This window comes from Callorhinus ursinus, unplaced genomic scaffold (assembly GCF_003265705.2).
Source record: "Callorhinus ursinus isolate GAN/ISIS: 27379988/994484 unplaced genomic scaffold, GSC_fseal_2.0 scaffold4, whole genome shotgun sequence".
Classification (NCBI taxonomy): Eukaryota; Metazoa; Chordata; class Mammalia; order Carnivora; family Otariidae; genus Callorhinus; species Callorhinus ursinus.
In genome coordinates, this window is record NW_027397066.1 from 111,673,889 (window position 1) to 111,692,206 (window position 18,318).

At 37.6% G+C, this 18,318-nt stretch overlaps 1 protein-coding gene across 1 annotated transcript; it reads right to left on the reverse strand.

Annotated features, from left to right (window-relative positions):
- Window positions 1-13,310: 13,310 nt before the first annotated feature.
- On the reverse strand, window positions 13,311-16,774 carry PABPC4L (poly(A) binding protein cytoplasmic 4 like). Its single transcript, XM_073891219.1, has one exon. It carries the CDS (start codon window positions 15,916-15,918, stop codon window positions 14,806-14,808), a length of 1,113 nt encoding a protein of 370 aa, XP_073747320.1. The 5' UTR covers window positions 15,919-16,774; the 3' UTR covers window positions 13,311-14,805.
- Between the last annotated feature and the right edge of the window lie 1,544 nt (window positions 16,775-18,318).

Here is an 18,318-nt window from a genome sequence, read left to right on the forward strand (position 1 = left end):
AGGCATAGTGATAATTCCAAGAAGTTTGCAAGGTTTTTCGCTAAGGCTCCTATGTCCACTGAAGTGGGTGCCTTGATCACTGGAGACTGTGGGAAGTATACTGAGTGGGAAAAACATTTTCTAACTTTCTTTGCCACTGTGAAGGCATAAGCCTTGTGGCAGGGGAAGGCTTCATCCCATCCAGAATGTATACATACAATAACAAGACTGTGTTGATAACCCATATTAGGTGGCAGTTGAGTAAGGGCCAACTGTAGGTGCTCAAAGGGTCCAGAGGGAGAAGGTTTGACACCTCTGGGGACAAAAATAGCTTTTCCAGGTTTATGGACCTGACAGATCAGACACTGGTGGTAAACTGTTTTTACATTTTTGAAGGAGTCTCCCCACCAATGCTTATTCATAATTTGAGTCATCCTAAATGCACCACAGTGGGTGAAGGAATGTAAACACTGAAAAATGGGGTTTGCCAAGGAGCTGGGAAGAACCAAGCCATCTCAAGTTTCCCATAGCTCTGACTGTTCATTGAACTTTAACCATTGTTTTGCTTTTCTTAGTTTCTCTGATTCAGGAGTAGACTGTTGCCATGTTGCAAGAACATTAAGGTGGCAAAAGTCTGGCAACATGAGGTCTTTTTTTGCAAAAACAGAAAGGAATTCAACTACATTTGCTACAACCTTCATAGATTCTGTTGCTGCTGCCTTTGCATGAAAATCAGCTAGGACAGTCTCGTGATACTCAGGTTTGGTCTTTTGCTTCAATTTTGATGACAGCAATTTCAGAAGATAAGAGAATAACATTAAGAAGGTTGTATACTTGTCTATTTTTGGTTGGGGTATCAGTGGGAATAAGAAAACCCCTTCGTTTCTAAAACATTCCCAAGTCATAGATGACTCCAAAGGTATATCAGTATAAATATTAACAGTTTGTCCTTTTGATAATTGGCATGTTCTGGTAAGGGCCTAGGGTTCTGTTTGTTGGACTGATTTAGCTTGTGGGAAATTTCCCTTTTCAAGTAGTTCATATTGGGCAGTAAGCATACTAGCAATTTTCCAAGTTACAGTTTGGAAATCCCCTTTTTCATTTTTACAGGATGATCCACCAACAGAAACGATTAGATCAAGATTGTCAAAGACATGTCTTGTAAATCAAAAGGTGGTGCCACCAAATAGGATGTTATTACCTCACGGTCATGGGGCTGGCCTTTGTCAGACAAGGGTAAAATGTAACAGGATTTTGGAATGTGCAACATTAAGGATTTAGATTAAATGGTGAAAGCAGAAAGATCTCATAGGAAGTTAGTTTGCTTGCAGAGAAATATTGAGTCAGATCAGAGTTAAGAAAACTTTGGGACAGCGTGTGGAGTTTATAAGTAAATGTCATTTCCTAGGGTTAAATCCACTGAAGCTTCTACTAATTTTGCAGCTGGAGCTCCATAGCTTTTAGCCAGTTCGGATATGCACAGACAACTGAATCAAGTTGTACACTATAATAGGCAATAGGGCTCTGTTTATTACCATGCTCTTATGTGAGCATTCCCGGGCTTGGTTATCTCCTTCATGCACAATTAAGGTGAAAGGTTTGGAATGGTTAGGTAACCCTTGGGCAGGCAGTTCTTGTAATACTGGTTTTAGTTTTATAAAGTCCTGCTCATATTTCTGTTCCCAAGGAAGAGGTTCAGGGACTGAAATTTTAGTAAGTGTATAGAGTGCAGCAAAAAAGAAAAATTAGGAACCCATGGTCTGCAGTAGCCAGCAAGACCTAGAAATCCATGAAGTTATTGCTTAGTTGTGGGCCTGGGAAATTACTGGATGAGCTTAATTCTTTTTGGAAATAGCTGGAATCCTTCAGCACTTAGATTATGACTTAGGTAATAAATAATGTCTTTAAATACTTACAATTTCTCTTTAGATATTTTGTCTCTTTTCAGTTAACTGTTATAAACAAATAAATGGGATCCTTTATGGATTGGTAACTGAGAATAGCAAGAGATTGTCTACATATTGGAAAAGGGAGGTTTTCTTTAAATCTTATGGAGTACTTGAGACAAATAAGAAGGGGTCTCAGTGAACCTTTGAGTCATGACTGTCCAGATACATTGTTGATTGTCTTAGTCAAGGCAAATGGATATTGGCTGTTAGGGTCCTCAGGGATGCTGACAAATGCTGAACAAAGATCTGTAACAGTGAACAATTTTGAGTCTGGTGGGACTTATAACAAAAAGCTTTTCAAATTTGGAACAACTGGGAAATAAGGGAATATCAATCTTATTAATAGATCTTAGGTCCTGGACAAATCACCATCTCCAGGCATTAGGTTTTTGGGCTGGGAAGACTGGTGTTAGAGGGGCTACTGCAGGGAATGTGAACCCCTGGGCAATCTGGTCTTCTACTATTGGTGTGAATCTCTATATACCTTCAGGCTTTAATGGATATTGAAGTAACTTGGGAAGAGGTTTAGTTATGACTCAGTTTTTCTAGGTTCTGCATTTTTATTCTCCCTATATCAGTATTAGAAGTAGCCCAGTTTTTTAGGCACCTTGATTAAATTAGGGGACTTTTGTTGGAATCCTTCCTCTTCTATCAAGGACAGATTGTAAGGAACATGAAAGTTCAGGTTCAGGCTGGTCAGGAAACTCTAAGGTAAGTCTCCATTGGAGGAAAAATGTATTAGCCTTTTTAATCTAGAAAGAATACCTGTCTGTACCTTATATATTGGACTGGGGTTCTATCACATAGCAAAAACGAATGTTTTTCAGGGTGCCTGGGTGGCTCAGTCATTAAGCATCTGCCTTCGGCTCAGGTCATGATCCCAGGGTCCTGGTATCGAGCCCCACATTGGTCTCCCTGCTCAGTGGGAAGCCTACTTCTTTCTCCCTCTTCCACTCCCCCTGCTTGTGTTCTTTCTCTTGCTATATCTCTCTCTGTCAAATAAATAAATAAAATCTTAAAAAAATGTATTTCAGTAAGAGATATCAGTCACTTGTACTGGTTGAGACAGAAATTCTCTCAAAATTTTACTAGATACCCTCACTGCGGAAACTTTTTCACTCTGAAGAATTTTTTTTTTTCCCTGAAGAATTTGTTGTCCCATGAGAGTGGGCTTTAAAGTAGCAAGTATGGGTTCTAATATCTGCTAGAATTTGGCCAAGTTTCCCATTGATTTTAATTTTAGTTTCCCCTTAGCTGCTTATGGGAATTACTGGTACCAGTTTACAGAATAACCCCTAGGAGTCCCAACAACTCTGGGAGGGACTCATTTGGGGACCTTTCTTTGGGGGTAGACATGAGGGCATTCAACTCTGTATGAACTGAAGAATTTATACAGGACCTTTCAGAACAATCTTTTTCCCAGTGTTGGGGTTAATTACAAATCAGACATCCATCTGTGGGGCAGTGTTTTGATGATGGACCCTTGGGGGTGCAATGTGAGAGGCCCAGTGTTAACTAAGGTCTCTGGCCTTTGAACTGTTGTAGTTGTAAGGCCAATAGTTTCATGGACTTATGTTTATGATCTTGTTCCAAAGTCCTTTCAAAGTGTTCAACTATGGTCATAAGTTCTGTCAGACTGGTGGTCTTGTATCCTATTTTCTGCCTTTTTATAAACCCACTAATCTCAGGACATAATCCATTTACAAATAAGGCAGCTACCATATGGAATCTGGAATGCCATAAACAGACAGCTTCCAAACCGGCTTAAAGTCTGCCACGGATTCATCTTTCTTTCCTTTTTTTATTTTTTTAAGATTTTATTTATTTATTCATTCATTTGAGAGAGTGAGAATGAGAGAGAGAGAGAGCACATGAGAGGGGGGAGGGTCAAAGGGAGAAGCAGACTCCCCGCTGAGCAGGGAGCCCAATGCGGGACTCGATCCCGGGACCCCAGGATCATGACCTGAGCCGAAGGCAGTCACTCAACCAACTGAGCCACTCAGGCACCCCATACAGATTCATCTTTCAAATTGAGAACTGCATCTGTCCCCAGCAGTACCCAATATGGAATTTGGGGAAGGATTCCAAACAAATAGGGAATTGTAGACTAAAATGCTAACACTTCCCAAAATGGAATCTGGATATAGAACGAAGGACTGGGGTTTCCAATCAAATGGAAAATTGCTGTCTGAACTACTAAGTGTTCCCAGTAAGGAATAAGAATTCCAATCAAATGGGGACCTGCTTGGAATGCCAATAACACTGGGAGCTCAATGCAAAGAGTGCAGAGGTCAGAACCAAGAGGAACTTACCCACAGTCCTTGGAAACATCAAGGAAGACACAGAACTCAAAAGTGTTTGTGGGTACCATGACTGTGTTTCTCATTGTTCCCAAAGCTGTGGGAAATCTCCTTCTGTCCTGATGTTGCCTCCAAATCTGTTAAAAAACAAAATTCAACTAAGTAAATTTGAATATCTAATTGGCTTTATTCAACAATTCATGAATCAGGCAGCATCTCATCTAACAAATAGAAAGGAGCTCTGAAGAGCTATACAAAATGGAAGGCTTTTAAAAGCAGAAAGGGGGCAAGACAAGGAAAAGAGTGTATTGTTTCAGGTAAGGTCACCTTCCTTTTGGGGATGGAAAGAGGTCTATCAGGTGGATTACCTCAATAGTGCAGAGTAGGTAATTCCAGATCAGCTGGTTAAAGGCTACAATCCTGGGAGAAGCTGAAACTCCAGCTACGTTAAGTATTAAGTCTTGGTTTGCTGATGTAGAGCTTAGCACTGGTGACTCTATTTTGAGCCTGTTGTCTCTTCTAAGAATACTAAATCCAAAGCAAGCAGAAGAGAGGAAATAAGAAAGATTAAAACAGAAATAAATAAAACACAATGAAAAGATAAAAATTGAAAAATAATGGAGAAAACTAAGGAAACCAAAAGTTGATTCCTTTAAGTAAAAAAAAATTATAAAGAAAAAGAGAATATACCTTTGTCTATGAATATACCCAAGAGAATTGAAAATAGATCTTCACAGAGAAGTTTGCACACAAATGTCACAACAATATTATTCACAATAACCAGGAAGTAGAAACAACATAAGTGTTTAACAAATGATGAATGGATAAACAATGTGAGTGTTATTCTTCCATAAAAAGGAATTAAGTACAGATGTATGCTGCAACATAGATGGACCTTTAAAATATTGGGCTAGGTGAAAGAAGCCAGGGAGAAAAGGTCACATACAATAACACTTATATGAAATGTTCAGAACAGGCAAATCCTTATCTACATAAATTAGATTATGGTTGCCAGGTGCTGGAGGAGGAGAGAATGAGGAATGACTGCTAATGGAGGCATGGTGTTTCTTTTTGAATGATGAAAAGGTTCTGGAATTGAATAACGGTGATATTGCACAACTTTGTGAGTACACTAAAAAAATGCTGAATTGCTCATTTGAAAATTGTTAATTTCATGGTACATGAAGTAGCTCAAAAAAAAAAAAAAACACATCTATGATGATTTTCATAGCTGCATTATTCACTATAGTCCCCAAATGGAAGCAACCTAAGTATCCCTTCATGGTATAAGGATAAATAATTTGTAGTATAGTCATATAACAGAATAGTATATGACAATAACAATGAACACATTACCACTACACTAAGTAGTATGTGTGAATCTCACTAAAAGATCTTGAGTAAAAGTGACAGAAAAGGATGCATGTTCTATGAATCAATTTGAATACAGTTCAAGGTAACTAAAATTAATCTTCAGAGTTTAATGTCAAGACAGAAATTACAATTGAATAAGTGTGATTGGGAGGGAGTTGGAGACTATAGATAATGTTCTGTTTCTTGGCTTGAATGGTAATTACATAAATATACTTATTTTTGTATTATTATTCAAGTTATATGCTTAAAATTTCTACATTTTTCTATGTACACATATTTTAATACAAATTTAAAATAATTTAAAAACCTAACTAAATATACTTCATCAGTATGTGGATTTCCCCCACGCTTTTTCACCCATACTTTCTTAGGAATATGCCACTGTTAACGTGTGTACTTCCTAAGCCAATACCCAACAAGAAATTTGGTAAGATGTGATAACTTGCTGCTGAGTGTTATTTCTTACCCCAAACCCCATACATCATCTTCTTAAGGACTTAGGACCTGCTTTACTTTTTTGGCAGCACAGTTTCCATCTCGGGTTCCTTCTAAAATAAAATCAGATCCCCCACAAAGAAACATAACCATTCTATAACCTAAGACATGAAAAAGCATAGGTAGGGAAGATAATGAGCTTTTGTTTAAAAAAAAAAGAAATATTTAAAAATAACATTCCAAATGGTTGAAGGTGAGCTTCTTTGACTTTTTTTTAAAAAAATTTTTATTTATTTATTTGAGAGAGAAAATAAAATAGAGAGCACGAGAGGGAAGAGGGTCAGAGGGAGAAGCAGACTCCCTGCCGAACAGGGAGCCCGATGTGGGAACTCCAGGATCATGACCTGAGCTGAAGGCAGTCGCTTAACCAACTGAGCCACCCAGGCGCCCTACTTTGACCTTTTCAAAAGACTTGCTTTTTCTCCCTGCAACACTATGCCATGTGGGATAATTTCAAAAAGGTACTGCTGCCTCTGTAGTGTAATGCCCTAGAGGGAGTCTTCCTTGGCCCCTGTGAGGAAAAAAGAAAAAACAAAAGAAAAATACTTCCATTTTTTTGTTTGTTTGTTTGTTTGTTTGTTTTTTAAAGATTTTATTTATTTATTTGGAGAGAGAGAATGAGAGATAGAGAGCACGAGAGGGAAGAGGGTCAGAGGGAGAAGCAGACTCCCTGCCAAGCGGGGAGCCTGATGCGGGGCTCGATGCGGGGCTCGATCCCAGGATCCTGGGATCATGACCTGAGCCGAAGGCAGATACGTAACTGACTGAGCCACCCAGGTGCCCGAAAAATACTTCCATTTTGAAAAGAAGATCTCTTACTTTGATTTGGCAATAAATCCCCCTCATCATTTTTTTTTTCATAAACCAGTTGGAAGACTTCTCTTACCCCTTGCAATAGACAGCACACTATCTGATAAAAAATTAAAGCTCTGAATGAGGCAGGGATTAACTTCATACTTGATACTTGAAATAAAACCAATTTATTCCCAGCAAGTTGACTAAGGGGGGAAATAGTAGCATAAGAAAAGGACTGAAAAATACACAGGGACCAAAGAATGCAAGGCCTCCTTGGCCATGGTAAAGATTTACACCTGACTTTAAGAGTAATGGAAGACCATGACAGGTTCTTAAGCAGAATGACATAATCAAATTTGCATTTGACAGTTTCATTTTGGTTAAAATCAAAACAAATATCCAAATAAAATAAGATTACCACATAACCTCAGTGCCAATTGCTTTTTACCAATTGTAATCTATACAATATAAATGTTGTTTGTATAAATACCATGTGTGAAATATTAGTGAATGGAGTGGTGAATAATACTAGGTTATAATTTCTAACACCTCCGTTGGTATTTCAGTAAAATAATGATGTGTCAAAATAGCCTAGTTATAATTCTAATATTTGGCTTGCATTCAAATTGAGATACTTCTTTGATTAACAATGACTTGCTGGAATTACTATTATAAAGCCTTACTTTAATTTCAAGAAACTAGGATTGGCAATATGTCAAAACTGTGGTGCATTGGTATGCCACTAGCACATATACAAATATAAAATGGAATGAAAATCAAAATCATGATTCACTATCGACTGTCAGATATGGTTTCCTGAGATAAGAAAGTACCAATGGAAATACCAAATTAAACACACACATACACACCGCCCACAATGAATCATGACCAATATTCACTCTATGTAAAATAAATAAATAAATAAATAAATAAATAAAATTATAACAACATCCACCATTTTAGTGACATTGCCTTTGGAACTCAAATGTGCTGTTAGTATTTTTTTTTTTTTAAGATTTTATTTATTTATTTGAGAGAGAGACAGAGAGCATGAGAGGGAGGAGGGTGAGAAGGAGAAGCAGACTCTGCTGAGCAGGGAGCCCGATGTGGGACTTGATCCCGGGACTCCAGGATCATGACCTGAGCCGAAGGCAGTCGCTTAAGCAACTGAGCCACCCAGGCGCCCCGTGCTGTTAGTATGTGGCAGAACTTCAAGCTGAGAATATTTTTAATATCTAAGTGATGTAAATATAAATGGGTTAACAAAAGCTGATGCAATATCATTGTATAAACTGCCAATATCTCTCAGAAGCTAAGCGTTTTCTTTACTATGGCAAAGAAGGCCACTAATAGAATCATTTTTCTTCTCTTGCTTGATGGATTCAATTGTTTCATTCAGGGAACTTCAATATAGTTAAGAGCATTCTGTGAACACTAAGATAAGACATGGCCCTGAGACAAAACCAACACATAGCTATAAATATTTCTTCTGAGGAAACTTGCAGAATAATCTGACCTTAGATTCAAATCTAAATGTAATTGTAACTCAGAATTTAGCACATCTGTATTTTTTTTAATATAGGTTGTATGGTTAAAATGTATGAGGATTATACCACATTGTGTATACAAAAATAAATAAATTGATAAGCATTAGGTAAGTCCAATTTTGTTAATTCCTATAATTTAAGTGTATTAATGGACCTAATAACTAATATTTTAGTAAAGAAAATGAGCACCTATTAATTTATCTTTGTGGTTAAGTTAGTTTTATATATTGGAGACATTTTATAGGCATATAACATATTAGATATTTCTCAAGATTTATTTGTTACACTGTCAGTAGGAACTTTCTTTTAAAATTTTTCATATAGAACATCACAATAGTTGGTGATATAGGAATACCTCAGACATATTGTGGGTTTGGTTCTAGACCACTGCAATAAAGTGGATGTCACAATAAAGTGAGTCGAATGATTTTTTTGGATTTCCAGTGCATATAAAATTTATGTCTATATTATACTGTAGTCTATTAAGTGTGCAATAGCATCATATCTAAATGCAATGTATAGACCTTAATTTAAAAATACTTTATTGTTAAAAAATGCTAACCACCACCGGAGCTTTTAGCAAGTCATAAACAGTGATCACAGATCACCATAACAAATATAATAATAATGAAAAAGTTTGAAGTATTGAAAGAATTACCAAAATATGACACAGAGATACCAAGTGAGCATATCCTGTTGGAAAAAGTGGTGTCACTAGACTTGCTCGATGCAGGGTTGTCATGAGCCTTGAATTTGTAAAAATCACAGTATCTGTGAAGCACAATAAAATGAGGTATGCCTGTATACACAGTAAATTAAGAGTCTCTTCTCTCTGGTGGTATGGTTCTAAAATGTTAGCATGCATGAAAACATATTTAGCTTAGAGTACTTTATAGTAAAACTCAAGAAACCAATACCTATTAGATGTAGATTAATTTTCAAGTATTACTGTAAGAAACCAATTGTAATCTCTTGACAATTATTTTTGGTGGAAACCCACTTGGGTGACTAAATTGAATCTAACATTTTCAGTTAGAATTTTCAGCAGATGCCTAATTTAGACCTAATAGAGTTTGATATGTAGAAACACGAGTCCTGTTACCAAACAAAAATGAATTTAATTTTATACAGAACACATTGCATAATTTGTCCTTTAAGACTGTTCAATTTGAGGTAGAAAAAAATCACCTTTTGACTCATGTCAAAACTATTTGTAGGGAGAAAATGGAATTTTAAGAACTGTTTGGAAGCACAAGTTAAAAGAAGGAAGAAAATATCAAATAAGTACTGAATTTCCAAAATTAGATATAAGTAAAAAATATCCAGGGTTTAGTGGATGCATATGCCTACATCCATTTTTACTCTTCTATTTTCCTGTCATAAGTGTATTCTGCCCAGAACTTAGAAAGTTGATTACTTCTTCAATTCTAGTGGCAGATCTTGTTTAATCTCTATACCAATAATGGACAATAAGAACTGAGGCAGAGTTGTTAAAAGGTTTCTAGGAAAGATATCACCTTCTGAATGTTGTTGTGTCTCAGTATGATGACAGGAATTCCTACAGCCATCCACTTGCCAGATAATAAAGCTGAGATATGGGGGTGGGGTGGGGAGGAAGAGCCAAGAGACTCCAAAGTGTTACAGAAGTCTTAGTATACTATGCCTGAAAATATTTAAACTCTGAATATTTTGTTAGATAAAATTTCCTTTTCTAGTGTGAATTGGAATTTTCTGTTAGCCAAAGATATCATAAGGATATTTAATTTGTTCTACTCTTTAGAGTAGATTAAAAAAATGTAGATTAAAAAAATCTTTTTTATCTACTGTTTTTATTTTATTTTTTAATTACATTAGGAGGCATATTTTCCAAATACAAGTAAGCTAATTTTAAATCCTCAACATGTTAGCTGAATTTTACTTTAACAATTAAATGCAGAAGTGTTTTAAAAATAGTCAGTTATTGAGGCGCCTGCGTGGCTCAGTCAGTTAGGCGTCTGTCTTGGGCTTGGGTCATGATCTCAGGGTTCTGGGATCGAGCCCGGCGTTGGGTTCCCAGCTCAGCAAGGAACCTTCTTCTTCCTCTCCCGCTCCCCTTGCTTGTGCTCTCTTCTTGTCAAATACATAAATAAAATCTTTTAAAAAAAATAGTCAATTATTCCTCATGAAAACTTGATCTATATTAGTGGCTCTTTTCAATCAAGGTCCCATAATTATGAGTGACTGTAAAAGAAATATTAGTTCATAAGGAAGTTGGCGTTTTAAAACATGAAATAAGAATATCTTGATTTAAAAATGCAAGTTGTTTTCAGTTTATTCCTAAGACAAACCGATCTTTAGAAAATTAGAAATACTTAAAAAATAACTAAAACATCATTTTCAGACATGTCTTTACCATTGCAAGATTAAACCTTATTTGATCTTTTCTCAATGGGTTTATAAAAAAATATTGAGAACATGAAATTACCTTTTTTTTTTTAATTTTACTTATTTGACAGAGAGAGACACAGTGAGAGAGGGAACACAAGCAGGGGGAGTGGGAGAGGGAGAAGCAGGCTTCCCTCCAGCCCCAATGTGGGGCTTGATCCCAGGGCCCTGGGACCATGACCTCAGCCGAAGGCAGATGCTTAAAGACTGAGCCACCCAGGCACCCTGAAATTACCAATTCTAAACCACTTTAAAATGTTTATTTTTGCTAACTAAAGATTTTCATTTAAAAATTTAAAAATATTTAGAAATTTTATATTTTTAGGTAAATGTTAGAAGGCACATTTATTGAATTGGCGGTGCATGCCAGCAGGTATCTACAACAAACTTGGCAGTACCTGTAGGTAGAGGAAGGCAAGAATAGAAGCAGTGGCTCAAGGTACCTATGTAAATTAGCTCTTACTGGAATGCTTACCAGAAAAGTAAAGATTCTTCTTATTTATCAAGGCACTTGGGCATAATGATTCAATTTTCTTCAAAGAATGAACTTGTACTGCCAACTAGGATGACTTGATATTATCACACATACAAAATTGAAAATGAGCAAAATTCGAATAAATTAATCAAGAAAATCCACAGGATTATATACTTTTATAAAGTGACTTTGTCATTTCTTATGGTAAATATAAAAATAAGCAATTTCTACTAAAATGATAGAATATTGTGTCATGAAGCTACAGCTATAATTCATCTAGACATTTGATATTATGTCCTATTAATTCCTTGTGCACATAGCAAAGAACTCAGTTCCCTGATATTATCTTAACAATCCATTTACAAGCATTATGAAATATTGTTCAAATATTTGAACACTCTGATAGACTGGCTTAGCCAGAAAGAGATGTCAAGGCTTGACGCACCTACTACACTTCCCAGTCCTATTGCCCAGTCTTCTTAAAAACTCTCTGCTTTTGAGGTAAATACTTCTCAACACAGTGATTCAAAGGCCCAATATATTCAAGTTGGCATATGAATCTCACACAGATTCTTACAGGAGGTAGGTATTTACCAAACATATTAATAAAGCTTGAAATGCAAGATACTTTTAAGAGATTTACTATAGCTGTGGATAAGATACTCCACAGACAAAAGTTTTGCTTAGAAATTATTGAGAATATAGGGGCACCTGGGTGGCTCAGTTGGTTAAGCGACTGCCTTCGGCTCAGGTCATGATCCCGGAGTCCCGGGATCAAGTCCCACATCGGTCTCCCTGCTCAGCAGGGAGTCTGCTTCTCCCTCTGACCCTCTTCCCTCTCATGCTCTCTAGCTCTCATTCTCTCTCTCTCAAATAAATAAATAAAATCTTAAAAAAATAAATTATTGAGAATATAAAACTCTGAAAGTAGTAGAAGACAATACAGATTAATTGTGCGTGTGTGTGTGTGTGTATTTGAGTTGTTCAAAGTGTTTTGAATCATAACATTAAAGCCTTCTAAGTAAAGGACTGAAATTTCTGAGTTTAAATTTAACTTTGGAATGACCCTCAAAACTAAAAACAAAGTGAGAATATTGGGGAAAAAAAGTCTAAACTTTTGTTCTTAATACGTAAAGAAATGTAACAAATCTGTACAAATAAAAAACAACCCAGAAGGAAAACAGATGAAGATCATGAAACATTAATTCATAAATATGAAGACACAGATGGTCAACAAACACAAGAAATGCTATTTAACTTTTGTACTAATAAAAAAAAAGTAACCATGAAATATTTTGTTTTACATATCATTTTGAATTGGCTAACAACTTAAACAAAATAATCTCTTGTTCTTGGGGTATATGGAAATGGGCAGCCCTCCACACCAATAATGGAAATGGAAATGGCACAAGTTTCCTGGAGAGCATTTGGGCAATATTTATCAAAATTATTTTTAAAATTATTGCCCTTTTAAACATTAATTCCAATGAATTATACATTTTCTTAAGAAAATAACTGGATATATCAGCATACAGAAATTTGCAAGGATGTTTATCTTCAAGTTGTTTATGACAGAAGAAAAAAAGGGGAGGAAACAATCTAACAACCTTTATCCATATCAAGAGGAAATTCATTATATTATAGTACAAACACTGAAGGAATAAAATTCATTAAAATTATAACGCAAATAATTATTTGTGGATATGGAAATTGGTATGGCATATTATAAAATTAAAAAAATAATTTGTAATAAGCTTACAATGATTCAATTTTTGTTAAATTATCTATGTATATATGTATAAAAAAATTGGGAGGATATGTCTGCATAATAGTATTTTATGTTGCTCTAAGTTTTTCATTGTCCATAATGTTTTCATTGTCTAAAAGACTTTTAATTTAGAAAATGTGCCACGAATAAACATATAGTCTATACAAAAATAAACAGAAACAGATTTTCTCATTCTTTCATAGCTAAAGTATTGCCAAAGAAAATCTTTTAATATATCTTTTGTACTGGTAATATAAGAAACAGAAGACTTTAATATATGGTTACAGGAAACCTCTAAGCAGAGAAAAAAATAAAAATAAAATAAAATAGCAACAACAAGAACAGCAAAGCTATTCTCCAGACACCTCTGGTAAAACAGAATTTTAAAAGTAATTATTTAAATGTAAATGAATAACTCTTGTCTCTGTTTCCAAGGTGGATTTCAAATAGCATATAGTAAAAATCAATATAATAAAACCCTTTTTAAAAAAGTATAAAACAAAGTTGAGTAATATAGATCAAGGGTAGGAGAGGGAGGGAGGTCTGCAATGGGACTAAAATATTATTCTAGAAAACAGGCAAATTGATGTAATTTCAATTTATCAGAAAATTAGCAAGCTTCTGATAAATTGAGGCTAAAACTGAATCTTAATGGGTTAGGTATCTCTTGTATTCTAATAAAAAGAGATGAGTTCATAAAAATAAAGAAACATACTTTTCTGAACCCTGAGATAATAACATTACATCGAACAATATAAAATAGAGATTGAAAAAGAATTGTTAAACAGAATTTCTATATTCTCTATATATGACTTTTATAATATTGGTGTCTGGTAGAAACTTAAGTCTTAATACTAACCTGTATAGGTATGAAGAGAATTAAGACCAAGCCAACTTTTTGTCATCTTATTGATAAAAGTTTATAACTTAAGGAATATAGAAGTTAAGGTTTTACTATTCAAGTCCCAGTTTTGATAACTAGCAAGCACATGAATTATATATAGTCTACCAATGGAAAGAAGAGCAAAATATCCTATAAGTCAGGTTTGTAGGCAACATTAAAAACCTCCATCATTAATTTCAGCCATCAGAAAAACAACATGTCAGGATACAAATTCAAAAGAAATTCAACTATTTCCTAGTACTTTAAACATTAATTCAAAATGAAATTAGATACTGAATTTATACTAGCAATTCTTAAACCTTTGGTTTCTTTAAAAAGCTCAGAGGAGAAATTAGAAAATTTTTGTTTGTAAAAATAAATACTTTGTGATCCTTAGGTATAAGAACTATTTTTAGCTTATATTTTCATAGAAGAAATTAAAGCTAGCAATATTATTAAAATAAGAAAGAAAATATGAAATAAGCTCAAATAATTACCTCACTTCAGATGGTTCAAAATGTAATAAAAATATATCTAATTATACTTATTGCTTTGAATACTAAATCAAAATCAGAGAAATATACAATACTGTAATTAGAAGATGTGCCTCCGTAAAATGAATCAAGCTTCCAAGATTCATTTATTTTTCCACACAAGAAAAAATAGCTTTGTATACAAAACCTTTATCACAAAGTTTACTAAACTAAGCGGCCATCAGCTGGAATTTGAAATTTTCTGAGGATAATTCAAAGGCAGAGATCACTATCATGCGCATGCCTGCTGCAAACACTGGCTGGTGCAGGAATTTTTTCTCTCCTAGGGCCTCTGGGCCAGGGCAACGCAGAGTGGCTTAGAGCCCAAGATTCGGCCATTCATCTCATCCATTGCTTTAGTGGCCTCCTCAGGAGAGGAGAAGCAGATCAAGCCAAACCCTTTGCTTCGCCCTTCTTCCCGCATTATCTTGACTCTGCTAATTGACCCAAACGAAGAAAATTCCCTCCACAGTTTTTCATCATCAATGGTATCATCGAGGTTCTTAATATAGAGCTTCATGCCCTGGCATCTCCGAAATCTTTCCTGTTTCAGCTGCTCAAACATTTGCTTTAACTCAGCCTGCCGCTCTGATTTCTTCTGCGCCCGGCCTACAAAAAGCAGCTGTCCGTTTATGTCCTTTCCATTCATTTCTTCAACAGCCTTTTTGGCAGCCTCATGGCTATCAAAACTCACAAAGCCAAAGCCTTTGGATTTCCCACTGGAATCTGTCATAACCTTAACACTCAGGGTTTTGCCATATTTACTAAAAGCTTCCTTCAGTCTCTCATCGTCCATGTCATCTCCAAAGTTTTTGATGTAAACATTGGTGAATTCATTGACCTTGTTTTGGAGCTCGGCTTCCCGATCTTTACGGTTTTTGAATCTGCCAACAAACAGCCTGCAGTCCTTAAGCAGGGCCCCATTCATCTCCTCGATGGCCTTGTCGGCCGCGATCTGGTTCTGGAAGTGCACAAATGCATAGCCCCTAGAGCCGTGATCATCACTCATCACCTTGGAGGACAGGATCTTCCCAAAAGCTGAAAAATGTTCATAAAGGGTTTTGTTATCAATAGATTTGTCCAGATTCTTGATGAACACGTTCCCAATGCCAGATTTCCTTAAGTAGGCATCACGTTGAGACCACATGAGACGGATGGGTTTGCCTTTTATCATGTCAAAGTTCATTGTGTCCAGGGCCTTCTGGGCATCAGCCAGCTTCAGAAAGTTCACGTAGGCATAGCCCAGGGAGCGGCGGGTGACCAGGTCCCTGCAGATGCGGATGGACAGCACAGGCCCCACAGTGCTGAACTTTTTGAACAGCAGGTCCTCGGTGACATCTGCATTGAGATCACCCACATACAGGGATGCCTGGCGGTACTTGGCTGCTACATTCATCTCTTTGCTCCTCCCCACCGTGAGCCCGTCCCTACAGCTCTTGGAACGATTCCAGCAGGAAGGTGACCAGGCCACGGTTTGGGCCGGGCTTTTGCGTGACGGCCTCAGGATCAGGGCTTAGAGGCCGAGAAGAGGTGGGGTTCAGCGTCCGCTCCGCCAGGTTAGGGCAACAGCTTATCAAAAAGCTCCCCGCCCCCGCGAGCAACCAATTCCGCTCTAATTGTAGGACGGCCGCAGAATATTGAAATCTCAAAGAAAGGCTAGTAGGGCAAGACGTTCCTTCCCCACCGATCTGTGAGAAATCTTCAAGGGGTGGGCTGGCCCTCCATCTGAGCGTTCTCTACGTACACTCTGGTTGCTGGTTTCTGAATAAAAATAGGCCTCTCTCAGGCTGGTGTAAAGTTACCGCCGCTGGGGGAAGAACTCCACAAGTGGCGTTAGAGGCTGCTGCTCCGGCCGCGCAGTGTGGGCGGAGGGCGCAGGGCCCCGGCGAGACCCGAACCCGCCCGGGGCCGAGTAGTGGAAGCCCCGCCGCCGAGGCGCGACCGGGGCCAACGCGGGCTGCGGGCGCCCTGACGAACCCCGGCCACTCTCGGCGCGGCCGGCCCCGCGCGGCGCCTGAGGATGGGCGGGTGGGGGGAGGGGGAGCGGACCGACCGACGGAGGCGGCCCAGCAGGCTGCGGCCGAGCTGGGGCTGGGGGCTCACCCGGGCTGCGGCCGGCGGGGGGGCGGGCTGGCGGCTGGCGGGAAACCCGGAACTCGCGCGCTGAACTTCCCGCGCACCCGCTGCCAAGTGGGATGTTTTCTTTTTAATATTTTTTGAGAATGTTTTTCTTCCCCCCGCCCCTCTCATGCATTTCCCACCTCCCTCAGACAGTTACGCTGAGAAGCAGGAGGCGGTGACTTGGGTGGAGAAAGGCTGACTAGGGGAGTGGCCCTAATAAACCCACCCGCCCGCAGGGCTTTGCACAGGTCTCACTGAAGGATCTTTTCCAAACGTGGATCAGGGCTTGTCACTTCCTTGCTTATGATCCTCCAATGGCTTCCTTTGAGTCGTGGATGAGGCCCAACAGCCTCACCTTGTGCTACAAAGTTCTGCAGTATTCCTGCGAAGTTCCAGCCTCAACTTGCTGCTTGGTTCCCCTTACTAAAATCCATGACAGACTCGCCTTTTTTTTTTTTTTTTTTTTTTCAGGGCCACCTTTACAAAAATGTGCTTCTCAGAAATCAGTTTAAATACTCTTTCCAAATAGAAGTTTTCCCTAAGTAACGCAAGAAAGTTTAGATTTCCCTCTTAGAAACTCACACTACCCTCGTAATTCCATGACAGTAGGGGGCCATGCCCATTTTATTTCTAGGCCTAACCCAGGGACTTTCAGAAATGGGTTGCTCAATACTTATTCAATTTATTGATTGTAGACTAGATGTGGTATTTAACCTGAGGCTGTTTTTCATGCCCAGAGACATGAAGTATTCATGTACTCCGAGAATATTGTTAAGAATTAAATGAATTAATAGATTTGGAAATGTCTAACACAGTATCTGACAGTCCTAGGTTTTCAGTAATAATGGTTTTATTTCCCCCAGCATTAAATAAGTTCCTTAACATCATTCTCATAAAACCTTCAAACGTGTATCATAACTCAAGGATTGTTACCCGCCAAATGGAATTGGGTGGATCAGTTTATATAAGGTTAATTTAGTGCTTTTCAAACTTTAATGGACATAGGAATCGCCTGGGGATCTTGTGTGAAAGCAGATTCTGATTCAGAGACTTGGAATGGACTGGAAATTCCATATCTAATAAGCTCCTGAGTGATGCAAATTCTGTTGCTCTGTGAACTATACTAAATAACAAGACTTAAAGCTAAATTAGTGAGTCCCCACAGTGGCATTTTTTCTAATGTAAGAACCAGAAAAAATATATTTCTCCTTCATAATATAATGATACTCTAGCAGTTAGTAATACATAAAAACAAAACAAAACAAAACAAAACACTAAAACCGGAGCGTGATTTTCATTATAAAATCCAAATTTCTTTTAACATACGTAAAATTGAGTAATGGGTCCATGATTCCTCCCAAATTAATCCTGACTAATGGCTTCTGTTTGTGAAATTTATTGTTATGTGTTGCTCCTGTAAAATCATTAGTTCAAATAAATAATCTTTTCTTCAACCATATCTTCAAGGCTTCAATTTAAAAAAGGAGGAAAGATGGGCACCTGGGTGGCCCCATCAGTTAAGCAATTGCCTTTGGCTCAGGTCATGATCCCAGGGCCCTGGGATCGAGTCCCAAATCGGGCTTCCTGTTCGGTGGGGAGTCTGCTTCTCCCTCTCCTTCTACCCCTCCCCCCTGCTCATCCTCTCTCTCTCTCTTTCTCAAATAAGTAAAACCTT